The sequence below is a fragment of a genome, unplaced genomic scaffold, assembly GCF_019419815.1.
Source record: "Pyrus x bretschneideri cultivar Hongxiangsu unplaced genomic scaffold, Pyrus_bretschneideri_v1 Contig3, whole genome shotgun sequence".
NCBI classification, from domain to species: Eukaryota; Viridiplantae; Streptophyta; class Magnoliopsida; order Rosales; family Rosaceae; genus Pyrus; species Pyrus x bretschneideri.
Genome location: NW_025999612.1, coordinates 10,779,909 through 10,805,767, shown reverse-complemented (window position 1 = coordinate 10,805,767; position 25,859 = coordinate 10,779,909). Strand labels below are relative to the sequence as shown.

Here is a 25,859-nt window from a genome sequence, read left to right as displayed (position 1 = left end):
GGCTTATTGCTCTGAACTTGTGTCTCACTTACGCTAGCACTTGTTCTATTACCTTATGTATGCTAGTTTTATTTGTTCATACTATTTGCATTATTTTATTAGCTTCCGCACTGTGCACATGGTTACGTCACTTCCACGTGACGGCCAGCATGCCCTGATCTCGATCGGGGTGTGTCATATCTTCCATGTTTTGAATTTGAAGACGAGAGAAACCCTTGTTTGTGGGTTGATTGAGGTATAAGAAAATGTCTACATCTTATTTTTCACATCTTCTTTTGATGGTTAACAACAACGAAATTACAATAGATATCATTATGACGGGAGCAAGAGATTCAAGCAATGTCACATTAATAGGAATCGATCTTAATCTTTTTGTTCTATTGGGTACATGCATTATGCATGTCTCTAACTTTATAAACAATAGATGATTATGGTAAAAGATAATACAAAATGCCCACACACGGGTGAATTCAATTAAATTTTTGAAATATTTTATTTCTTTTAATAAATTTAGAAGTGTTCAATTAAGATTTTATTTGAATGATACACCCTCTATATGCATTTGAAAAAATTTGAAATCGTATGGGAGATAAATATGGGAGAGAAGAGAGAGAAAAATGTTGGATTTAAAGAGAGAAAATATTGGATTTAAAGAGAGGTGAGGGAAGGGAAAAAAACTTTTTGTACGAGATTATTTAATGTCCGTGATTTTTTACTTTTTAATATTTTTATTCAATTGTGAATAAAAAACCAAATCGTCCCTTCATATTTTTTTGGTTGATAAATATGGTTTTGTTAATAGGTAGTGTAAATTGTGAAAAATTATAATGGTTAATGATCCTCGATGAGAAAAAACCCTCGTTGAGTTTTTGAGGGCGTGGCTCTCCTCAGGAGGATGGACCGGTATAAGCTTTTGGACGAGGGACAGAACAAGCTCGATTATGTCTTGGCTTTGGCTGTCGAGAACTTCCTCGAACGCTGCCTATGTAGACGATTGTGTTCAAGATTGGTATGGCTATGTCCATTCATCAAGCCCGTGTGCTCATCAGGTAGAGGCACATCAGGTAGTCTTATTTGTTGCTACTGATCTATTTACATTTCATGTAATGTTTTAGGGTGCGCTTAGACGGCTTTGGAGGCGAGGCGGGAGTGATAACGCTTCTGCCCAGTGGGAGTGGGCGAAAACTCACCGAGGCGAGACGAGGCGGCTAAGGCGCACCTAAAGGCAGTTGGCGGGCGTTCCTAGATCCATCCACAACCCAAAATCGAAGCCGAATGCTCTGTTTTCAAGCTCTGCCATCTGGGTTTAGGGTTGCAAGCTGTGCGGCGTCTTCATGAGGAAGACGATCGAAAAGAAGAAGAGGGATTTTTAGTTTTTTTTTTTAAACTTGGTCCAAAACAATGTCGTTTTGGCCAAGTCTATAATTTTTTTTTAAATGACTTGGCCCAAAACGACATCATTTTGGCCAAGTATGTTTTTCTTTTATTTTTAAAACCCCATGAGTCCCTGTTTCCTTTGTTTTTCTCACATGTTTTCTCTGTTTTTCTCAGCAGTCCTCTATTATTTAAGGTCCAGTAAGGCATTGCCTCACGCCTAGGCTAGGCTATCTCTCGGACGCCTCGCCCACGCCTCACGCTTTTAATACATTTCCTTCATGTGACGATATTAAACTACTGAAAGGTGTTCTATTTGCTCATAGTTTGTGCTTGATCCAGAAACAAATGGCAGTACTGTCTATTACATCATTATACCAACAAATGTCATGCCGGGTTGTTGATTATTCGCTTAAAGAGAAACTTGGAGCTAATTTGTTATAAAGGTGAATGGAGGAGTTTTAGAGTTAGAACTCATGTTTTACCACTCTATATCCATCAAATTATCAGTATAAATTTGCTTCGATATTGATTCAAGAGTTGTTCTTCTTCCTGTTTCATTTCGATTTCTGCTAATAGAGAAGATGATATGGTGTTTGAATGGATCACATTGGTTACATATTATCAAACATCAACCAGTGTTTCGGTTGCTTGAGCTGCAAGGTGAACATTCCCTCATCCCTGGTGAGATGTGACTCCGAGAAGCACATCGATTTCCTACTTACTAGCCCGTTGGGCGGTGGACAGAGTGGAGCGAAGGAACGCGAAGGCGGCTGCTAGGAAGGCTGCTGGTGGAGATGCAGGCGAAGAGCAAAGCCGGCCTTGAAATTTAGGGCCCTGTGTGAAAGTGAATTAGAGGTCCTCAAATTGCGAATTTAATATTTTTTATTTTTAATTTTCAGTTTTGGTTTCTATAAATTCTAATAGCACAAACAAATATAACAAATCAACTGATAAAAAGGTGAATTGTTTTTTTTCTTAATTACTTAAAGGTCCAGCCACTTAGTACTACAATTTAGTGGTATTCTTCTTCACTTATAAGTGAGAGGTCTTAAGTTCGATTCTCGCCAAAAACGAGTTTGAACCACATCATTGCTAGTGCATTGTGAGGCTAAGCCCACCCCCTTCCCCTTAGTGTAAATAATATCATTGGTTCAAAAAAAAAAAAAAAAAAAAAAAACTTAAGGTCCAAGGTTGGAATTTTTATTTTAGTTTTGTGAAAATTTTATATTATTTTTATGGAAGTTTATGCATTTAATAATAATAAAGTTAAAAATGATGGAGGCAAACCTCGAACCCATTCCCAAACGGATACAAAGAAACATAAGTAGCACTTGTGCTAACAGTTTATTTTATAATTTTGTTTACACATATTGGTATATATACGTATATCATGTAAAATTGAAAAATTAGGAACCCTGTGCAGTAGCATCACTTCTCACCCTCAGGCCGACCCTGACGAAGAGTATGAAGATTGAATGACATTAGGTTTTCTCCTAGAACTACTAGGATTCACTTCTCAGTTGCAATTCTACGTTGCCTTGCAAATAATGTTTTTTTTTTTTTTTTTTTTTTTTTTCCAAACTCGATTTTTGGGTCACCATTTCGAGATGTTCTGTATTTGACTAGTTTTGAAGATTCAATTTTTCATCATTCAACAACTAGCTTTCTTTTGTTTCTGTGTCTCCTTGCCCATCGAATATATTTACCGTTAGCTACGCGATTCTATCTATTACATTATTAGTTTTTTTTTATTTGTTAATAGAGAAATGTCAAGGGAACTCTTTCAAAGTATGACTCTTTATGGACTTTCTATGAACGTCAAATCTTGTACAACATTATAAAACATTATGAAAAAAAAAAAAGCTTATGAACAATTCCTCTTTTGAGACAGTCTCTTACCATTTATCTTGTTAATATTAGACAATCTCCATTTTTGGGACTAGTTGATTTAGCCAACAACGATTTGTTGAGAGTATTTCTGCACGATCATTTTTGTTTCCCCCTTGAATATATTTTTTTTAAATTGTAATTCAATTGATGGGTCAGAAATAAACAATAGTGTACAAGAGAAAAATAAATAAATAATGTACGAAAATTACTTTCTTATTCATTAATTATTAAATGTCGGGGGCAATAACATTTTGAAGAGAAATTTTTCAGTGTGCATATAAATATAGGTGGTTGGAAAAAAAAAAATTAAATCTCCAACCATTTATGTTATAACACTTAATCGTACCAAACCGTGATCGCAACACATTAAAAAACTCTCCATTTTGAGGGCTTATTATAAGCCGGCATTTAATAATATCATTAGCTCAAACTATACTCAATCTCAATAGTCATCGGCCCATTAAACCTTCTTCTCCAAAACTTCATCCAAAACCCCAAAACCAGAGCAGACAAATGGAATCCATCAACCACCTCAAAGGCTATGGCAAAGTCAACCTAGAAACCCTTGAAAACCCAAAACCCCAAAAACGCATCTCCTCCGCCCTCGCCATCTTCGCCGTCATCTGCCTGACTCTAGTGATCACCCTCGCGATCGCCGCCCTCATCCACGAATCCATCACCGAGTCATCCGACGAGTCCCAACCCCAATCCGTCTCCAACTCGGCCGAGTCAACCATCAAAACCGTCTGTAACGTGACGCGCTACCCCGACTCGTGCTTCACTTCCATATCCGCCCTCAACCGCTCTCCAAACCCCGACCCAGAAGCCATTTTTAAGCTCTCCCTTGAAATCTCCGCCGCCGAGCTCTCCCACCTCTTGGCGTTGTTCAAGACCGTGAACTCCGATCCGGCGACTCAGGACTGCGTTTCTCAGCTGGAGGAAGCGATAAGCCGGGTCAACGACTCGGCGTCGGCGATGAGGGTGGACCCGGGAGAGAAGGCGTTGACTGAAGACAAAGTGAAGGACATACAGACGTGGATAAGCAGCGCGGTGACGGATCAGGAGACGTGCTTGGATGGTATGGAGGAGATGGGATCGACGGCCGTGGAGGCGGTCAAGAGCGAGATGAAGAAGTCAAAGGAGTACAGCAGCAACAGTTTGGCAATTGTGGCCAACTTCAAGGGCATTCTTGACAAGTTCAATATTCCCCTACACTAATTATATTTGAATTAATTGTATAAAGAAAAAAAGAAAAAAAGAAAAAGGAACATGAGTTTAACTTGTTTTTTTTTTTTTTGTTTTGGTTTTGAGTGTTTTAAGTATAATTTTCTTCTTAAATTATATAAATGGTGTTTTTTTGTTGTATGATTTTGTGTTTTTAATTTAGTGATTTGTTTGCACTTGTAAGTTCTGTATGAACAAAATGTGAATAACCACATACCTTCCCATCTTGTAATTAATTTCAAGATCTTTGTGCGGAGCGAAGGAAGGAGATTCTCAGTTGGCGATTGATTTTGTGACGGATAGATGTACACTTTTAGGATGACAAACCAATGTCATTTATAGCTCGGTCATATTTTTCAAGAGTGTGCACTTTTAGGATTATACAATCGCTTTGTTGATCAGAATGTGTTACTAATTGATGGATAGATATACATTTAAAAAAAAAAAAAAACAAATTGATGTCATTTAATTTGCATTTTTAGGATTATACAATCGTTTTTTGGTGATAAGAATGCGTAACTAATTGCTAGTGTTCGACTCTTTGTGATAAGGGATTCTCTTGTTATTGTTTTGTATACAGTTGATTTTCTAGAGGAAAATCACAATTTTCAATAACTATTTTTTAAGGAGTGACATATCAAATTGTGATTTGCCCTCACTTCCATAAATTGCTCCTTATGCTTGAAAAGTGAGGGGCTTCTCAGTTCTCTTTTTAACCAAGTTATTTTTTAAGGAAATATAAACAAATAAAACTTATTAGAAATTTTAAAATCTAAAAATTCGAGCTCAAGAAGACTATGACGGCAAAAAAAGAACATTAAATTAGACCATCTTCAATGGTGGGCTAAATGCTAAATTACCCCCCAAAATTCCTCCCCAAACCATCTCCAACCTATGCTAAAACATTGGGCTAAATGTCAAATGTTAAAGCTGGGCCAAATACCCCACCAGATTTCCACCCCCCCCCCCCCACGCGACTGAACTCGCTGGCCATTGGGCCAGTCTCGACCCGTTCACGCTCCAACGCACTGATAGGAGCATATTTATGCAATTTAGTTAGCTTGTTTTCTTACATTTACACAGCTAATTTCTACTTGTTAGAGTGTTTTAAGCTATTTTCGTGTGTTTTTAGGTTCAATTGACAAAGTTGGCAAAAAAGTGCAATTTGGAGCATTTTAGAGCATTTTTGGGCTTGGAATGGATTGCACATGCATGGAACAAGGTGGATAGACGAATTTGAAGATCAAGAGAGGCTAGGAATGTGATTAACATCTAGAAGAATTAAATTGAAGACTTGGAAGATAAGGAATCAGCTACAAAGAAGGAATATTATCTAAATTTCCTTATCTTATCCAAACCTTATCCAACCTTATCTTATCTTATCCTATCCTAATCTTTTCCTACATTAATTCCAACTGCAAAAAGGACTCCTTTTCACATTAAATCACCTAAATATCATGTTCTAGAAGCCCTATTTTCGTGCCCTAAGTTTATGCTACATGTAACTCTTCTAGAAGTTCTAGAATCTGCCACAAGGACCATTCCTTGTCCTCCTTGGAATCTGATTGAAAGTGTCCTTGTTCTTTGGTGATTTGGAGTCCTAATTCCTCTCCTTTTCAGCCCAATTTCGTGCCTTCCCTTCACCTTATAAATACATAATGCCGCAACACTCATAAATCACTACCCTCTACCACAAATTCACACCACACCATCCACCACACTTGGAGCCGTGCTTGCCATTCAAAACATTGGATTGTTGGAGCGTTTCTAGGTGTATTCTTCTTTGTTTTCAATGTTTAAATTTAATTATCTTTGTTTTGCGAACATGAGGAACTAAATTCGTTTTAGTTAGAGATGAATTAAAAGCCATGAACATATATGTGATATGAATTGATTTCATCCAATTATTGTTTCATAAATCATGAATGCGATTACTTATCTGTTTGATTGATAACTTATTCTTTTATGTTGATTAAGGAGGCCTACTTAGTTTGCATGCATGAATTTGATGCTAGAATATAAGGGAGTTTCACGTAATAGTTATTTACTTATATTCACAAGTAGTGGAAGTCACTAGTTATGATTGTGTTAAGTGAATCCTTGGCAGGAGTCTCATGCGTTTCATAGTGATGAATGTCTTGTCAATGCTTATAATTTTCATAGAACTTAATGACTTTTGATATGTATCTCTATCATGCGTTTCATATAGGGAACTTGAGAAAGATAATTTAGTTGTAATGCGTATTCATTCAATTCAATGAAATAAGGAAAATCTGATGGTTGGTTGTGCGATGCGATTAACTTAGGGCATTGTCATTCATGGTTTAAAGGAATAATAACTGGAAATCGATTTGTATGTATATGGGTCATGTGTGGAGATGAACCCTCTAGCTAGCCATTCATCCATATTTCACCCAGTTTCGTCCAAGTTGTTTAAAAGTCTTTAATCTGCTTGTCTTTACTTTAATTTCGTCCAAAATCCAATCCCCCTTTACTTGGTTGTGTCTTTTAGTTAGAATTCATCCAAACTTTTGTTTTTAAGTGTTTTGAGTCAAGTTAAAAGTAATTGTCGTCCAAATCATCCCTTAGTGTCTAGTTTGAGTCTATTTGATTATTTGTGCTGTTTTGAGTTGTTAGAGTCTAGTTTTCTGTCTTTGAGTCTAGTTTAATGTTTTAGAGTTTAATTTGAGTAGATTAGCATCCCTTCTAATCCCCCGCCTAGAACGATCTCTACTTACACATATTACAATCATAGGGTTTTAATTTGAGTGTTAGAATATTTCACATCACGCGCCCCACGCGGAGCACCTGCAATTCATTCCCGACAGGGGTGGGCCCCGCTGACAGGGGTTTGTCGGCCACCCAATGGCTACATTTTCAATCTGATGGCTAATTTTCCCGGACCGTTGGTTGATCCAACGGTCCAGATTCAAATTTGATTTTTTTTAATATGTTATTTTAAAATACATTGAATCCAACGGCTGAGATCGAATATAATCAAATCTAATGGTAAAAAAAAAGATCTAACGACCCAAATTTAAATCCAACGGCTAAAATAATTTAAAAAATTATTTAACTCAAAATTCATCCAAAAAATCTATAAATACCTATGTATTTGTTCAAACATCCACACAAAACTCAAATTTCTCTTACAATTCTTCCAATTTATCTTTCTACCATTTCTTTCCATTTCCAAATTGTTCAACATGGCAAGAGAGCATATTAGAGGTCGTAATTGGACATGTGAGGAAGATGTTGCTCTATGCTTGGCATGAGTTTCTGTTAGCGAAGATGGTGCAGTTGGCACAAATCAAAATAAGAAGGTTTTGTGGGATAAAATCATTGCAAAATTTCAAGAAAACTGCAATGGCAGTGGGCGAGATGGTGGTGGTGTTTATGATCGGTGGAAGGCTACCAACAAAGCATGCACTTTATGGAAGGGAAGCTTGGAGAAAGCCGTTGGCATGGCTAGTGGGAGGAGTGCCACAGAAATTGTGAGTTTTGTTCTTGATATTTTATTTGTCATGTACATGATATTATGTTGCAACTAATTATTTTTATGTATTTTTTGCATAGGGTGACAAAGCAATGTAAATTTACAAGACAAGAGTAACACCAAAAAATAAAGTTTTTAAGTTGCAACATGCTTGGGACGTCCTCAAGGATTATCCGAGGTGGAGAACCGATATGGACCAACAATGGGGAAGATTATTTCAACGTGAAGCTGCACAGACAAATGCCGTCGATGAAATGACCCCATCTCCTTCTTTTGCAAGGCACCTGGGAAGAGATAAGCAAAAGGAAGCAAAGAGAAAAGGGAAGTCCCAAGATCCGATGAGTGGACACTTTGATACTGGAATTACAAAATTGAACGAAACTCATAGCGCTATCCAAGAAGAAGCGGCCCGAATGCGTTTGCAAAGAAGGAAATCTCGGATAGGGAGGAATATAGGTTTGAAATTGAATTCATGATGAATGACCTCAGAAAATACACTCCAGAGAGGAAGAAGTTCTTACGTGGTAAGCAAAAGGAAATTATGCGAAAGTCTGTCTCAAGGAGTATGTTTCAAGATGATGAATTCTCTTAACCCTATATCCCAACATTTCAACGAAGTCCATCACCAAGTGAAGATGGTGGATATGATTGTTAAGTTTATGTAGTGTATGAATTTTGTGCTTTATTAATTAAGTTTATTAATTATCGTTTATATTAAGTTTATGTAGTTTATTAATTATGTTGTTTATGAATTATCGGTTGTATTAAGTTTATGTGGTTTATGTACTTTATTAAATTTATGTCTTATTAATTATCCAATAATTTATGTCTTATTATTCCACACTTTGATGTAGAATAGATGCCTTCAATAATTCAACCTCCATTTAATAATTTATCCAACGTATTAGACAAAATACTTTGCATAAGAAGACATTTAAATTTATTGCTAGAAAATAACAACATAGTACACTTAAAATTATTACATAAATGCTTAACCAGCATCATCAACATTCACCTTCTAGGCGCCATACATGCTCAACCAAATCTTTGCGGAGTGTGTCATGACATTAAGGAGCTTGAATTCTATTTAAACGTCTCATATACTCACTCAAGGTGACCCTATCCTGTAGGGTCTCATATGTGGTTGGAGCGAGATATTCAACATCTCTTGCAATAGCTCTCGCATGTGTTGGTTGGTCATCATCCACATCTTCGTCTGAATCTTCTTCAATTTCGATATACTCATATTCCACAATCATGTTGTGCAAAATTATGCACGTCGTCATGATTGAATGGAGGTCTTCGGACTGCCAAAATCATGCAGGCCCTCTAACAATGGCTCATCGAGCTTGTAAGATCCCGAACGCTCTCTCCACATCCTTCTTGTAAGACTCTTGCCTCTGTGAAAACAATTTCTTCTTTGCACTATCGGGATGAGAAAAACTTTTGACAAAGGTAGACCAACTAGGATAAATACATCAGTTAGGCAGTAACCTAGCTCATACCTATTACCATTTACCTTGTACCGAAATTCTAGTGTTTATCCATTAACAACATGATCGAACAAAGGAGAAGACCAAAGAATGTTGATATCGTTGTTTGATCCAGGAGCGCCGAAGAAAGCATGCCAAATCCATGTGTCGTAAGACACCACAGCCTTGAGCACGATGGTTGGCTTGTCATGATGGCCTTTGAATTGGCCAGCCCAAGCAGTAAGATAATTCTTCCACTCCCAATGCATACAATCGAGACTTCCTATCATGCCAGGGAAGCCTCTTTTGTCCGCCTTACGTAGAAGCATCTTCAAGTCTTCACGATTTGGGTTGCGGAGGTATGTGGCTCCATATATGCCTTCAATTGCCTTACAAAAGCGCTTTAGGTTCTCAATAGCAGTACTTTCTACAAGTCGGCAATACTCGTCAGTTGAGTATGCAGAGCACCCATTAGCTAGCATGCAAAAAGCAGATGTGAGTTTCTGATGAGGTGATAGACCTTGTCGGCCTGCGGCATCTAGCCTCATTGCAAAGTAGTAGTCATGATTAACAACTGCATTCAAGATGCTTTCAAAAAGCTCTCTCCTCATCCAAAACCGCCTCCGAAAATCATGAGCAGGAAATCTCAGACGCTCGATAAAATAATCTTTCATCATTCGGTCATGACACTCTTCTCTATCATGCTGCACATATGAACGCCCTGTGACAAAACCATGATGGCTAGATTCGTCATGGTGCTCAAATTGCATAAACTAGTTGATAAGTTCAACTTCGGCGTAGAACAATTTTGCATCCTCAATCTCGATCCTTGCTTGGTATTGTGCCATCTGCATTGTCATGCTACGCCTTCTTCTATCACCCATTGATGAGATCTTGAGGATTATTTGGAAACAAAAACTCTTTGAAAGTTGAAATATTGGTGAATATAAAGGATGATTGAAGGTTGAAGGGTTGTGTGATCAACAAATATTGGACATATGTTTATATAGAGGATGATTGATGAAAGTTGAACGGTTGGTGAAAGTTGAAAGTTTGGTGTTGAACGGTTGGTGAATTGAAAATTTGGTGTTGAAAGGTTGGTGAATTGAAAGTTAGCCGATGATTGAAAGATTGGTAAAAGTTGAAGGCTTGCTTTGTGGAAAATTTAGTGATTTCTCAATATTTATCAGAATTAAAAATTTTTTAGATTAAAATGTTCATAAAATTAATTTACGATAGTCTACATATTTATTTTTTTTTAAATTTAATTTAAGAAAAAAAAAAGCCTAAGTTCATTCTTTAATAATCCCGGGCTAAAATTTTAGGCCACAATGTGACAACCCGTTCCAAATTTTACGTTTTGATTTTATTTTAAAAGCGTGAATTTACGAAATTGCCCTAGAGGTAAGGACTTTGACTTCCGTTGACCATCGACTTGAGAGATGTGGGACTTATTCTTTTAGCATATCCTCGTAGTACTCGTTGGTACGAACGTATAGGCGAAAGCCGTTTGCGAGTCCAGATTATAACAGTATAGTTACGGACGTTCGAAATTGGTTATTCAAGGTTTAGTGTTAATTAAATTAAATCCCCACTTTGTAGGGTCAAGCCAAGTCAGAAATGAGGAAAGAAAGAAAAGAAAAAAAAAAGAAAAAGAAGGGAAGTGGCTTTCCCGTCCACCCACACCCACCACAAGTTCCCATTTTCCAAGGCCGATTCCGGCCAACTCCGATGGAGTTTTTCGATGCCACCACCACCATCTTGAAGCTCTCATTCCCCTCTACAAAACCCACCCAAGAACCACCTTGATTAACCATGGTATGTGGTGGTTTGAGGTCACGAAAGTTGACGAAAATCAATAGTGCTCCGGCCACCCTTTTCGATTTTCTAGCAAATCGGCAAAGCGATGGCTGATGCCACCACTTGGGCTTTGTAGCCCATCATCCCAGGAGCAAAACCCAACCAACCTTGACCCCTTTGGACCACCGTAGACGATGAATCGACGTCGGGAAGTTTTAGGCACCCGCCGGCTTTGTGGGCAAAATTGACCATCTTCTGTCCACTTTTGGACTTCGTGTCAGGTATGAAAGTTTCTCCACTCACTGAGATCTTCATTTCTGTGAAGTTTGAGAATTTTTGGAAATAGTTGGATTTTCCGGCGAGTCGGGGCGGCCGACCGCCACCCGCGGCGGCGCGTGGCCAGTGGGCCGCCAATGCTATTTTTAGGCTATGTCGAATGTCTTGAATTCAGTTTTGTTATTTGAATGACATAGGTTGATCGTTGGAGCCTAAATTCGTTACGATACGTTGCTTAATGAAAATGTGAATTGACGATCCGACCGTTGGATCGTCACCAAACTTGGATATATTATAATACATAATATTTAAAGACAATAGAAATTTATGGATCGGGAATCCGACGTACGGATCTTCCCGAATTGAATTTGTAAGTTAGTAAAATAAATGTTCACGTCCACTTGGTTTTGGGAAAATGGCGGAGATCCAACCGTTGGATCATAATGAAATTTTAATATGTTATTCTAGAAACATATTGTGGATCGTTGGGAATTGCATATTGGAAATCTGATATGCAGATCTTCCAAATCGAGCTATACAGGGTTGTAGACCCTACCGTCGATCTTTGATCGACGGTTGACTTTTGGTCAATGGGTCTCAAATTATTCTTAAAGGTCCTTGAGGATATGTTTTATGTAAATTATGTATTCTATCGGTAAAAACTTTGAGACGTGATTTGATAATTGGTCACAGGCGACGACAGATCGTGGTGTCTTGATGTGCGTGCAAGATAATCATAGCGTGGACTCCAGGTGAGTGGGCCTTTTTGTTTCATAGGCATATAATTGATAGTTCCACAAGCACTTCTATAGTGATCTATGCTTGTTACCTACAATTAATCATTTCGAACTACGAATGGCTTGATCCCTGTTTAGGGTATGTAGGCAGTCTAACAAGACGTTAGATGCAGCCATATAATAAATGAGATTAAATAATTGAGACAATTGCCTTATTTAGTGAATTGAGCAATGTGAGGGACATTGGTGGGAATTGTGAGATTTAGCTTTATGATTTGGTGATTAAATGTTGATCATAAATCAATGCGTGAAGAATCAAGAAAATGAAGTAAGGAAAGGTAAGTATGATAGTTAATGTAACTAGGGTCTAATTGGGCTTATCACTAATGATTACCCTCAAAAGTAAATAGTTGGGAGTAGGGTGTTATTAATTGTACATGTTACGCCGTATTATATATATTTTGGGAATATCATGAAATGTTTGGGTTTAGATTGCATCATGGCATATTCATATGGATATTACCTGGACCTGACTATTGTGAATGCTTTGAAGTGCTATATGACGCCGTGAACGCCCAGGTAAGCCTCAGGTGAGTACACGTTGATGTTAGTGATGTTAGTGAGTATGATTGTGTTGAGATATAATATAGCTCATAAACCTGCACCCCGGTGTTAGTGCTCCCGCCCGTGGCCAAGGCACAGTCCTTCACGTGATGTTCACCTCCCGCACCTTACGTTCACCTTGGATCCAAGGTAGGTGCACAGTATTATCGTACAGACCACTTTAGGTGGTTTCGACTCGTAGGTGACCTGCGATTATTCGCACAGTCTTCACGTGATCGTAGCACTTAAGCGTATTTATTTACACCCAGTCTTGTCGTACATACCACTTTAGGTGGTTCCGACTCTTATCGTACAGACCACTTTAGGTGGTTCCGACTCGTGTGCAGGTATACTTATTGAGCTATATGCTAGCCATGATTGATGAGATATGTATAAGTCATACAGGTCACTATAGGTGACTCCGACTTATATGCTAGCCATGATTGATGAGATATGGATAAGTCGTACAGGTCACTATAGGTGACTCCAACTTATATGCTAGCCATTATTGATGAGATATGGATAAGTTGTACATGTCATATTAGATGACTCCGACTAATATATCATTTTGTATTGATTAAGTTCATTTGGCCTACTTATTATTGCATGGTGGAGTTGATGGCAAACCGTGGTTCTGGCCATTTCTGAGTATGGTTTGGACATATGTATATATGTTGTATTGTCTTATGGAAAACGATACGGGTTTTACATTTAGGGGCATTACTTTTAGAGAGGTAATAACTTTGGGAAGCTTGGTTTTATTGCTTACTCACACTCTCTGTTTGGTGCCTCCAGGTTTTAGCTGTTGAGTTTGTATCGACAAGGATTTGTGGCGAATCTTAGTATTGATGGATATTTCTGAGGGTATGATTCTTACCCACACTCCTGTACCTTACTTATGCTCTGACATTGTGCGTGAAATGGGTTCGCTCCCGCTCTCAACGCACTCTGGTATTAAAAAATTTTAGGTTCAAATTATTCACATTTTTCTACACTCTATCACATTTTATGGCTTCGTCACCTTCCAGGTGTCGGCCAGCACAGCTCGATTCAGGGTCCAAGTGGACTTTCTGGGTCGGGGTGTATCACACAACGGTTGGAGCAAAAAAACTAAATTTTTCGGGCTAAAATATTTGACTTTTAGCCCAACCATTGGAGATGGTCTTACAATGCATATACGGCTTATTGCTGGCTTAGTGTTCCTACTATTGTATTTTAATTTAAAAATTCACAACTTTTGTTCCAGATTTTACCATTTCGACTGTATACTCCCCTGAATGAAACAGGTTCAGATCCATATTAGCAGACAACAACCTGGGGTGGTTGCTTTCGTTTTTTTTCTTTATCTTGCTTTGCTTTCAATCCTAATCGTTCAATGATTGATTGTGACGCTATATTTTGTAAATCGAAGACATTGTTTCTGGTCTGTATATTGCAGCAAATCATGATTAATGTAGGACCAAAAATTATTTTAATATGTAGTTTGGAGCTAGATCAATGACTAGCTACCATTTTAACAACACAGAAGAGATCAGAGTAGGGTACACTGAAGATTAAAAAACATATTTATATGGATAGATAAAGAGATATATATATAATCCTCAAATATATTTATCTATATCTCTCACTGATTGGATAACCAACCAAATTAATGTCGTAAAAGCGTTCTAATAAGTTCTTCATCAACATCAGTGATGCCTGCTGAATCCAGGAGTTGAGATAGTCTTTTGCTCAAATCTTCCACCTCCCTATGCAGCCTCTTTATGTAACTGCAAGTTTCTTCCAAAATGCTCGATGCCGATACCTGCGTGAAATTTGAAACCGTCAGAGTGTCATTTGTGATAAAACCCTAAACATAGAACACTAGCGATAGGTCACTTGAGTTAGAAATTGCAAGTATGATTATTTCCCTAAGCCTATACCGGTGCGTTGCGTGAATGATGAAGCTGAGGAAGAAGCGGTTGTAGCTTTAAGACGAGCTCCTTAATCTCATCATCTAAGGGTTTAGAAGCTCTTGATGATGATGATGATGATCTTCTGCTTGACATTGCTGGTTGAAGAAGCACTCTTGCTTTTTTTATTTTCTGCTTATAGCTTTTAGCTTCTTCGCACTATCAAATAGTGGGGGGGAAGTTTTAAGTACGAGACCAAAGCTTCTTAAAAAGAGAGTGGGAAAGTGGGTGGAGACACAAATCTTTTTAGTTAGAATAAGACACCAACGATGTTGATTGTTCTTGAGGCCCCATTGTACTTACTTCTGGGTTAAAAATTTCATCAAGATAGCCAAACACCTTTACTTGGTTTTTTTAACTGAAAACGTAACTTTAGCCCTTGAAATTCAAGTTTCTTCACATAAAACCCGACATAGTATTTTTACTTGAATAAAACCCAATTATTAGGCTCCACATTAGCAAATTCATTAATTTTGTTTGACCATACACATTTTTTATTTTTCAGATGACTAAAATACCCCTAATTACAATTTTAATGTATACATTTAATTCTATGCAGATTTGAAGGGAGGGAGTAATGAAAAAAATGCATTAATGTTTAAATTCATTGCATATTAATAATAAAATAATCTCAGTATATGTAATAATACATGCAAAATAATTTACCTACAAAATAAAAGAATGTTATTTGATTGAAAATTAATTTATCTACATTTTATATGTAATAATGCATGTAAAATAATTTACTTACAAAATAAGGAATGTAAGTTGATTAAAAAATAATATATCTACTACTTTTTGTTTATGAATTTCAATTTACCTACAAAATAAAGAAATGTAATTTGATTGCAAAAAAAATAATATATCTACTACTTTTTGTTTATGAATTTCAATTTTCTTTTCTTTTTTTAGAAACATAATATACCTACAATATTGTTTAATTCTTATAAAAAATTAATTTACTTATATTTTACATATAAATATAGATAAATTATTTTTAACACACATATATAATAACAAATAAAAAAATGGCTAATGTATGTAATAATCTGTGTAAAATAATTTATTTACAAAATAAAAGAATATTAATAGATTCTTTTTTTTTTATTATCAAACAATATTATTTGATGCAAAATAATTGATCGTACAAAGGATTCCTTTTTTTGTTTTTTTTTTTTTGTCATACGAAAAATGTGCCTATAAGTTTTTATGAATATGGGTAAATTAATATATATATATATATATATATATATATATGTGTGTGTGTGTTAATAATATTTATGAAACAAAAAAGGTAAAATTTCCATATGGGGTTAATTGCTAATCATAATTAGGGTGAGTAATAATATTTATTAACATAATTAGGGTTTTATAGCATAAGTTGTAAATATGTTGTAATAATTGGTTATATATTTGTCTACATGGTAGTCTATTTGAAATTTGGGTTTTATTTGAATGTTTAATATTAGGTGGGTTTTTGTTTTGGAAAATAGGAGTTTGAAGGATATTTCTCTAAATAACCTTTTTTTAATTAGAGCATAACACGTACCCTCATTTGGACACGTGGCCTGTTTTACTCAGCTAGTCACTGCTTAATGTTAGATGTTACATGCTACCAAAAGATACTTTGTCCTTGTATGCATGATTAAGGTCGATGGGATTTCTTTGTTTGGTGCATTGCCCTTCTCTTTAATTGTTTTATTTTGTTTTTAATTGTTTTTTTTTTTATTCTTGCCTTCCTTTTGTCTACTGAAAACACTTTGTTTAATTTGGTTTTGAAGTTGGAAACTATTGTGGAGAAAACGCTTCTGAAATGAGGGTTTCTGAAAACTATTTTAATGAGTAAGTTGGTTAAACATCACACAACTGCGATGCTCTTCATGTTTTTAGTTCAGAAAAAAACAAAAACATTGAAAAATAAAGGTCGTAAAATAAACATTTATGTCGAGTACTCTTACACTTGTTGGGAGACCAAAAACTGTAACCCCAAAGCATAGTGTTAGCCCACACACATGCTAAGGAATAACTAATATGAAAGCAAACGTTTGGTAGACATGATTAGTTTCTTTTATTAAACATGATTTGATGTTACGTCGGGCTTGTAGCTTTAGTGGTAGAACATTATACTTAAGCATTCACGTAAAATTGCAGTCTCCTCCTCCTCCAATGCTAGAAAATGATCATAAATATTTCACGTAGAAATATGAGCCAATAAATCGTAGTAGATGAGCTATTGTGATTCAATAGTGCAACATTGTAGCAAATCTTATTCAATATTCTCAAACAAACCTATATAATTCGCAATGTTTTTTGTCTCTCTCTCTCTCTCTCTCTCTCTCTCTCTATTATCATGATTATTGATATGATGAGCAATTTTTTCAATTTAGGAACGATCAAATCAGCCGGACCATATGCTGTCCAATCACAGTGTTTTCCCATTCTTTTCTTTTTTCTCTTGAAGGAAACGTCATACCGTAACCCAAAGTTCAACAGTATTTGAAGTCTAAAACTCTAAATTCAGTGAATGGTGAGCCTATTTTAACTGTGATTATGTGGTAGATAGATCAAGAAAATAGTGAATGGTAGGTAACTTTGTTAGAATTTACGCACCGACCAAACTAACTCTAGGGAAAATAAGATTTCTAAGAACAGTACTATTTGGAATCAGAATGGTGATTTGTAAAGGCATTGGAACGAGGGTTACAAGAATGTACATGCAATATGTGATAGGTATGTTCTTCTCGCGAAGCCGGTGTGCAAATTAAACAAAATATGGGAGCGATGAGGGGGAAGGGTTGATGTGACAAAGCAAGCACAAGTTGGGAGTGACTGTACTAAACAGCCCTGCTTATGAAGGCGCCACCTGAGGTGGTGAGGAATTGGGATGGACAATGCCAATAAATTGCTCTTTGGCCTTATTTACCAACCCTACTCAATTTGGACCCTAAATTTCCGGTACCCGAAACTCAGTGTACTCTGTCCCAAGGCTTACATGTTCTGCATCGTCCACGTGGCTCTTCCGTGTAGCAATCATGACGATTGCCCTGGTAAAGTGATCACTGAGTCACTGAGTCTCTCTCACTCTGGGACCCCTCTTGTCTTCTTCTCCAAGGTGTTGCCTTTATCCTATGCATTGTATAGGGCGGGGCCAACATGCAGGACTGGTTAATTGTAGCCTGGAGAAGATACAGCGCAGTAGAATGTCCTTCGAGGATTCGAGGTAGAACAGTAAAAAACACAATAGGACTAGTAACCCTAATGCATGCGAAGTAATTCCAGTTCTGGTTAGGGCATACGTCCTAAACGTCAGACTTTAACAAGTTATCTAGTTTTTTCTTTTTACCTAAACTTTGGAAACTTATGATTTTGGCCATCTTTTTGCATGCAAATGACTTACATGGAATGAATAAAAGGTCAAACATGTATTTATAAGGTGATGTTATTCACACACTTCTTTTTACCTTTCATACACATTCTGTAAATTTCTATTATTTGATCTTCTTCACTTCATTCGATTCGACTGTCAGAAATTTAAAAGGTGGAAGGTAAAATGGGGTGTGTGTGGATAGCACCACCTTATATATAATCCACATAAACACTCAATAGAGGTCCATACATGTAGTGCTTGAAATATCCATTGTCGCTATTTCTGTTGAAATATCCAAAAAATCAAATATCAATATGGAAAGGGAGTGTAAAATGCAAACTTCACCCTATATCGGCGAGATATAGGAAAATTGGTGAATATCGACGATATTTACCGATTCAATACAGATATTTTGCCGGAACCCGTTGCATATTTCTAACTTTTGAATTTTATTTGAGAAAATTTTCTCTAATTTCAACTAAATTTGACTGAGTTGACATAACCATCCATTGCAAATTTCCATAATTTATGTCAAAGACAACCGACATCGATATATCCAGCTATATTTCTCTAAATTTGCATATTGATATTTCTACCTATATCGATATTTTAAACACAGCATTTATGACACAGTAAGTTAAATGTTTATAAAACCCTAATTGTTCTCCAACATCTTTGTCCGTTATTTCATTTCTTAATTATTCAATTCGAAGTCAGAGATAAACACGAGTTTGTAAATACAGTGTCCTGGGGTGGATCATAGTATATGATAGGGTGAGGAAACTGTAAATTGTAACTCCTTGACATGTGAGAAAACCCACATACTCTGATTCAAATAAAGGGTCGAACATTTATATACTGACCAGAAATTTCAACTTGAAGCTTGACATATCGCTTCAGATTCACCCTATATATGTGTAGGGATGAAATTAATCATCCTACCTGCCATCACATATCGTTTTCTTGTCTGGCCTCTTCATATATATGACTGCGACTCGACCCCAGTAATATAAGTGCCCAACAGTGGTCCATGCTTGAAAGACCACTGTAGTAACAGCAGTCTACTTGTACTAGTGGACACTGTAGCTTCTGCGTAGCTACGACTCTCAAGTTCCAGAGAGATCTGCATATGGAAAACGCAATTCATGCAAAAGATTTGGTGGAGATTGCATGGCCACACTTTATAATTTTACATCATGCTATGTAACCTAAATTATTGTATTGGTTTCTTCTTGTGTATTCTCAAAACTTGAGGTGGTTAAAATATGCAACCGAGTTAGGCCTCCCAAACAGGTTGAGTTTGTTGTTTCGTGTCATATTGTTGTCGTAACGGATTGTGTCGTGTCAAATATATGATCTTAACGAGTTCTGAAGAGGTGACCCAAAAGCGACCAAATTATTAACGCATTGTATCGTTTCTTGTCGGATTGATAGGTTATGCAAGAAATTGTCATGCCCAATGTCTAAATCTAGCAAACAATATCTTATTGGGTGACCCGATAACCACCCAACTTGCTGACGGATTTTTAACAAGTGAACCGATAACTACTCGAATCGTTAACAGGTTGATCCGAAACCTGCTATTTTTACATTGTCTAGCATCGAGGTTAATGAGTTGTGCAAGAAATTGTGAAGCTTAAATTGAGCCTATAACATTCATGATTAGCTGGGATCTGATACCAATTCACGGCCGAATATTTCTTTCAATGTTACTAACATTTCGGTCACATATTAACATAACAAAAGTACTGTGAATTGATACATCCTACCAAACAATTTTTTCCCTTTATCTTTTTAGCTTAGTATCTAGCTTCTAGATTAGGGAACAGGGTAATATCAAGGCTGAATGTCCATCTTTTTCAGTGTCCTGAAAGATGCCAACAGCGTTCACCTTGCACCCATATGCATTGCTACACTCCATATTATGTCAAGTTAACTTCAACTCCAAGTACCTACTAACAACATCAACCTCCTACTCTTTGTCGTTAGTGGCAGTTAAATTTCCAGTTTCCGATCCATGTGATGAGAAAAGGATGACAGAAGAAGAGTTAACAATATGACCCAATACCTTCCCGAACATACAAACGAACACCGGCGTGAATTGCGCCAAGAAAGAAAAGAAAAAAGAGAAATGACTGTTAGACCAAGTCCGAGTCTGGTGGTGGTTTCCTCAAATTCAGGAGGTTGTGATCAACCTAAACTCTTATCCAAGAAGAGTTAGATTAGTTCAAACTTCTTTTCAAATGTTAGTTGTTTTCCGTAATACGCTTTGTAGTTTATGTTGTAATTTTGAATTTGAAATAGCCTTGTAAATAGGGATTTCAATCCCTGATGTAATCTGAACGTGAATATAAATACATGCAGCCTCTCTCTGAAAGTGCATGAAAATTGAAGTAAAACCTTGAGAGTTCTTAAGTTTTACATGGTATACGAGCCCTAGCAGTCTAACGACTTAGATCCTGAATTTTTTTTTTTTCCATGGCTGATACCACAAACGGCGCTGCAACCTCCACCAACTCTCTTTCAAACCCTACCATGAATCTTTTCTCCTCCATGACTACGGTTGTCAACATCAAACTGGATCGAACCAACTATCCGGCTCAGATCCTTCCAATCCTCAAGAGTCGTAACCTGATGGGATATGTTGATGGGTCCATCGTATGTCCACCCAAACATCTTCCTGGTGCTGCTGCTATCAACCCCGCCTACACAACCTGGGTGCAGCATGATCAACTGATACTAAGCTGGATCAATAGCTCTCTCACGCCCTCTGTGTTGTCCGTCGTCGCCAGCAAGAGGTCCTCTCATGACACCTGGGAGGCTCTCGAGCAACGGTATGCTTCTACGTCCCAAAATCGTATTTTGTTTCTTCGCAATGAACTGATGCAAACTAAGAAAGGAGACATGTCTATTGCTGATTATCTTGATCGAATGAACTCGATTGCTGATAACCTTGCCCTAGCTGGCAACCCCGTGAATGATGATGAACTTGTCCAGATTATCTTGAACAATTTGGGCCCTGCCTATGAAATGACAGTGAGTGCTGCTCAAGCACGTGATACTCCAATCGCGTACCCTACACTTGAGGCTTTCCTACTAACTACCGAGAGACGCATGGCTGCACAGAATGCTCAGCCTGTGGAGGCTGCTGCGGTGAATGCTTTTGTCACTACCAGAGGTCGTGGTGGACGACTTCGTGGAAATGGACGTGGTGCTTTTCAGTCCGCACGTGGTGGTGGTGCGGTTAACCCGCGGGGGTTCTTTCCTCGCAACAATAATCAAAGGCCAAACTCAGCCTGCAATGGTGAGAAAATTACTAACACAGGAGAACGACTCACATGCCAGATATGTGGAAAACAAGGGCATCCTGCCCTAGATTGCTATCAAAGAATGAATGCAGCCTATGAAGGGAGAATTCCAGCAAAACAGCTTACTGCCATGGCAACATCTTCGGTTCCTCTCAATCGGCAGAATAATGGACAGTGGCTTTTGGACACCGGTGCTAATGCTCATGTGACTCCAGACATCCAGAATTTGGTAAACCCACAAGAGTATAATGGTAATCAGAATGTGGGTGGTGTAGGTAATGATACTGGCCTCTCTATCTCTCATATGGGTTCGAATCAACTACAAACACAATCTTGCTCATTTAAATTGCAAAATATTTTAAGATGCCCCACTGCCTCAACCAACATTATTTCTGCACACCGTTTTACCCTAGAAAATAATTGCTATTTACTCATCTTTCCTCATTTTTTTCTTGTTAAGGACCTCAAGACCCGGAAGACGCTTTTCCACGGGCGATGTGAGAATGGCTTATACCCATTTTTTGGTGGCGGTGGACAGTTCCATAACCCTATTTCAGTGTGTCTAGGCATTCGAGTCTCGGCTCAAAAATGGCATTCACGTCTTGGTCATCTTGCGTCGTCTCTTATCAAGTTTTTAATTTCCAATAAACAAGTACCAATTCATGGTACTGCTGATGTAATGTTTTGTCAGTCGTGTCCTTTAGGAAAAAGTACTAAGTTACCGTTTAGTACTTCAGAGTCTGTTTCCCAATTTCCCTTACAACTTTTACATTCCGATGTTTGGTGTTCTCCAGTTATTTCAATTAAAGGTTTTTGATATTATGTTTTGTTTGTGGATGATTATTCTAGGTACTCTTGGATTTTTCCCATGAAAAATAAGTCTGAAGTGTTTGAAATATTTGTTCAATTTAAAGCTAAGGTCGAAAATCTGTTTAATACTTCAATAAAAACCCTTCAATGTGATGAAGGAGGTGAGTACAAAAGTAGAGGTTTTCAACAATTTCTTGCAACAAATGGAATTTCTCAAAGGTTTTCGTGTCCAAAACACCCCGAGCAAAATGGCCTAGTAGAAAGAAAACATCGACATATTGTTGAAACGAGTATTGTCTTGCTTTCTCACTCTCACCTTCCAAACAAATATTGGTTTGATGCATGTTCAACAGCAACTTATTTAATTAATCGATTGCCAACTCGAGTTTTGTCCCATAACTCGCCCTATGAGACATTATTTGAAAAACCTCCAAACTATGAGACCTTAAAGGTGTTTGGTTGTAAGTGTTTTCCTTGGCTTGTTCCTTATGCACAAAATAAACTTCAACCCAAGTCAAAACCGTGTGCATTTTTAGGATACTCATTGAATCATCAAGGGTATAAATGTTTGGACCTGTCCACGAGACGAATTTATTTGTCTCGCCATGTTCTATTCGATGAGGACTCATTTCCATTTAAGGAACTCACATCCTTGCGGGAAAACGTTGATAACACAGGTAGTTTTGCTTCTCCTGATCTTTTGTTCACATTTCCTATACTTTTGTCAGATACTTCCACCACTTTGCTGAACCCTACCCATCCTTTAGAGTCCCAATCCCAGCCAAACATAACCACGACCAACCCGTAAAATCCTCAACACCATACCATTCCCCACAATCCCATGTTATCCGATCCTTCCAACCCGCAAACCACCTTATCTCTCCCTGACCCTAGTTCCACGAACCAAAATTTAAATGAGCAAGCCCCAGTTGTTGCATCACCCACACCTCAGTCTCTGCCACCTTCAGACCACGATCTTGCTTCAATAAGGCCGCGCATGACGACTCGATCACAGTCTGGAATACAAAAACCTAATCCTAAATATGCTATGCATGTCTCTACTGATCTTTCTTTAGTTGAACCAACCTGTTTCAGTCAGGCAGTCAAGCACCACAAATGGAGGGAGGCCATGGTTCACGAATTTAATGCACTGCAGCGATGTGGCACATGGGAGCTTGTTCCTTATCATTCACAAATGAATGTGCTGCCAAACAAATGGGTCTTTAAGATCAAACGACGGGCGGATGGCTCTGTAGAGAGGCACAAGGCGAGGTTAGTCGCCAATGGGTTTCATCAACAGCCTGGTCTTGATTACACCGAGACCTTTAGTCCTATGGTCAAGCACAGCACCATACGACTGGTTCTTAGTTTGGCAGTTTCAAAAAAATGGCATATCAGGCAATTGGATGTACAAAATGCTTTCTTGCATGGCTTTCTGAAGGAAGAAGTATATATACGACAACCTGCAGGTTTCATTGATGAGCAGCATCCAACACATGTCTGCAAATTGCAAAGGAGTATATACGGATTGAAACAAGCTCCGAGAGCTTGGTTTCAACGCTTTTCAGAGTTTTTTCTTTAATTAGGGTTTCAAGCATCCACGTGTGATTACATTTTATTTGTTTTCAATCACTCTGGTGTCTACTTGATTTTATTGATCTATGTAGATGATATATTGTTGACAGGGAACAGTACTCGCCACATGTCTAGCTTGATACGTAAACTGGGAACTTTGTTTTCAATGAAGGACTTGGGGCCTCTTCATTACTTTCTGGGTGTCGAAGTAACCTATTGTGGTGATCAAATGCATTTGAATCAGGCCAAGTATGTTGTGGACTTGCTTCAGCGTACAAAGTTTTTGGATGTTAAACCAATTTCCACTCCAGTTTATTGCGGACAGAAACTCAGTGCTTACCATGGTGAGCCACATGATAATTCTGAGATGTATCAAAGTGTTGTTGGAGCACTTCAGTATTTAACTATCACGAGACCAGACCTCTCTTATGCAGTAAACCAGGTATGTCAGTTCATGCACTCTCCAAAGAATACTCACTGGATGGCAGTTAAGCGGATCCTTCGATATGTTAAAGCTACATACAATCATGGTCTTGTGTATAAACCTGGTACTGCACACCTTACAGCGTATTCTGATGCTGATTACGCTGGGAATCCTGATACACAGCATTCCACATGTGGCTTTTGCATTTACTTAGGGTCCAATCTCGTGTCTTGGAGTTCTAAAAAGCAGAAAACTGTCAGTAGGTCAAGTTCAGAAGCTGAATATAGGCAGCTTGCTTATACTGCTGCAGAAGTATCATGGTTCCGGTCTTTATTTCGTGACCTACACTTGCATCTTGATCGACCAACAATCTGGTGTGACAATGTTTCCTCCATTGCCCTTGCTTCAAATCCAGTTTTTCACTCCCGTACAAAGCACTTGGAGGTGGATTATCATTATGTTCGTGAGAAAGTGGTTCGTCAAGAGTTATTTGTGAATTTCATATGTTCTCAAGACCAGATTGCTGATCTTTTTACAAAAGGATTGTCCTCTTCACGGTTCAAGCATCTTGTTTCCAAGCTTCCAGTTGTTTCTCCTCCTGTCAGCTTGCGGGGGGCTGTTAGACCAAGTCCGAGTCTGGTGGTGGTTTCCTCAAATTCAGGAGGTTGTGATCAACCTAAACTCTTATCCAAGAAGAGTTAGATTAGTTCAAACTTCTTTTCGAATGTTAGTTGTTTTCCGTAATACGCTTTGTAGTTTCTGTTGTAATTTTGAATTTGAAATAGCCTTGTAAATAGGGATTTCAATCCCTGATGTAATCTGAACGTGAATATAAATACATGCAGCCTCTCTCTGAAAGTGCATGAAAATTGAAGTAAAACCTTGAGAGTTCTTAAGTTTTACAATGACAACATAATTATGAGAATATGACATTTCAATTCGAACTCTAACAAACTATGAAGTCAAGCATTCTGAAAATACTTCAACTTGAAAGCTTCATGATCTTAAGTATGAAGGAAAAACCCTTCACCATCACATCATGATCTTAATCATCATTTATAGTTTCTACTTGCAGAAAATTTCCAATCGTTTCTGCTGCGAGTTTTGACGAGTCAATTTTATATTATATTTAATCCTATTCTTGGTTAGATTTTATATGTTTTTGGAAGAATTTTGATACTTTTTTTTTATGTTTTGATTGTAGGTTCGTAGAATCTACTTTGCTTAAAAAAAGTGACAAAACGATGAAATCTTGGAGTGATTCCAATTGGAGCTGATTCTTTAAAGAGTGAAGATGATTGTGTCAAAATTTTAACTTTAAATTCCAAGCCGTTTGATCATGACAATTAATGAAGGCATATATGTAGTGTTGCCAGATTGACGGTTTGGGCTTGTTTGGGCCATAAGTAATTGAAGATGACGTTTTTCGAAGAAAATTTCTTTTCCAAAGTTGAAGGGGACGTCCTAAGCTTTCCAATGCTACCTTGCAAGCCTAATTCGGTGCTGTTTTTTGTCAGTCAATGGGTTGACTTTAATTGCTGATCAGTT

General features: G+C 37.6%; 4 protein-coding genes across 4 annotated transcripts; 2 read left to right on the top strand and 2 right to left on the bottom strand.

Annotated features, from left to right (window-relative positions):
- Nucleotides 1-3,648: 3,648 nt before the first annotated feature.
- On the top strand, nucleotides 3,649-4,727 carry LOC103958735 (pectinesterase 1). Its single transcript, XM_009371043.3, has one exon. The coding sequence runs from the start codon at nucleotides 3,781-3,783 to the stop codon at nucleotides 4,483-4,485; it is 705 nt and encodes a 234-aa protein (XP_009369318.1). The 5' UTR covers nucleotides 3,649-3,780; the 3' UTR covers nucleotides 4,486-4,727.
- Nucleotides 4,728-9,527: 4,800 nt separating this feature from the next.
- LOC125479717 lies at nucleotides 9,528-10,133 on the bottom strand. Its single transcript, XM_048589441.1, has one exon. It carries the CDS (start codon nucleotides 10,131-10,133, stop codon nucleotides 9,528-9,530), a length of 606 nt encoding a protein of 201 aa, XP_048445398.1.
- Nucleotides 10,134-14,323: 4,190 nt separating this feature from the next.
- Nucleotides 14,324-15,017, bottom strand: LOC103958734 (transcription factor PRE6). Its single transcript, XM_009371042.3, has 2 exons — nucleotides 14,798-15,017; nucleotides 14,324-14,679 (listed from the first exon to the last, which is right to left on the bottom strand). Exons 1-2 carry the CDS (start codon nucleotides 14,921-14,923, stop codon nucleotides 14,524-14,526), a joined length of 282 nt encoding a protein of 93 aa, XP_009369317.1. The 5' UTR covers nucleotides 14,924-15,017; the 3' UTR covers nucleotides 14,324-14,523.
- A 5,655-nt stretch (nucleotides 15,018-20,672) lies between these two features.
- LOC103958737 (retrovirus-related Pol polyprotein from transposon RE1) lies at nucleotides 20,673-22,324 on the top strand. The gene is made up of 2 exons (XM_009371044.3): nucleotides 20,673-21,777; nucleotides 21,963-22,324. Exons 1-2 carry the CDS (start codon nucleotides 20,673-20,675, stop codon nucleotides 22,001-22,003), a joined length of 1,146 nt encoding a protein of 381 aa, XP_009369319.2. The 3' UTR covers nucleotides 22,004-22,324.
- The last annotated feature ends 3,535 nt before the right edge of the window (nucleotides 22,325-25,859 follow it).

Excerpts from the sequence above, each read along its gene's own strand:
- LOC125479717 (XM_048589441.1), bottom strand. The coding sequence starts at position 10,133 with ATGAAAGATTATTTTATCGAGCGTCTGAGATTTCCTGCTCATGATTTT.
- LOC103958735 (XM_009371043.3), top strand. The coding sequence starts at position 3,781 with ATGGAATCCATCAACCACCTCAAAGGCTATGGCAAAGTCAACCTAGAA.
- LOC103958734 (XM_009371042.3), bottom strand. The coding sequence starts at position 14,923 with ATGTCAAGCAGAAGATCATCATCATCATCATCAAGAGCTTCTAAACCC. Across the intron at positions 14,680-14,797 it reads ATCATTCACGCAACGCACCG|GTATCGGCATCGAGCATTTT; the intron begins GTATAGGCTTAG and ends AATTTCACGCAG.
- LOC103958737 (XM_009371044.3), top strand. The coding sequence starts at position 20,673 with ATGGCTGATACCACAAACGGCGCTGCAACCTCCACCAACTCTCTTTCA. Across the intron at positions 21,778-21,962 it reads TCAGAATGTGGGTGGTGTAG|GACCTCAAGACCCGGAAGAC; the intron begins GTAATGATACTG and ends TTTCTTGTTAAG.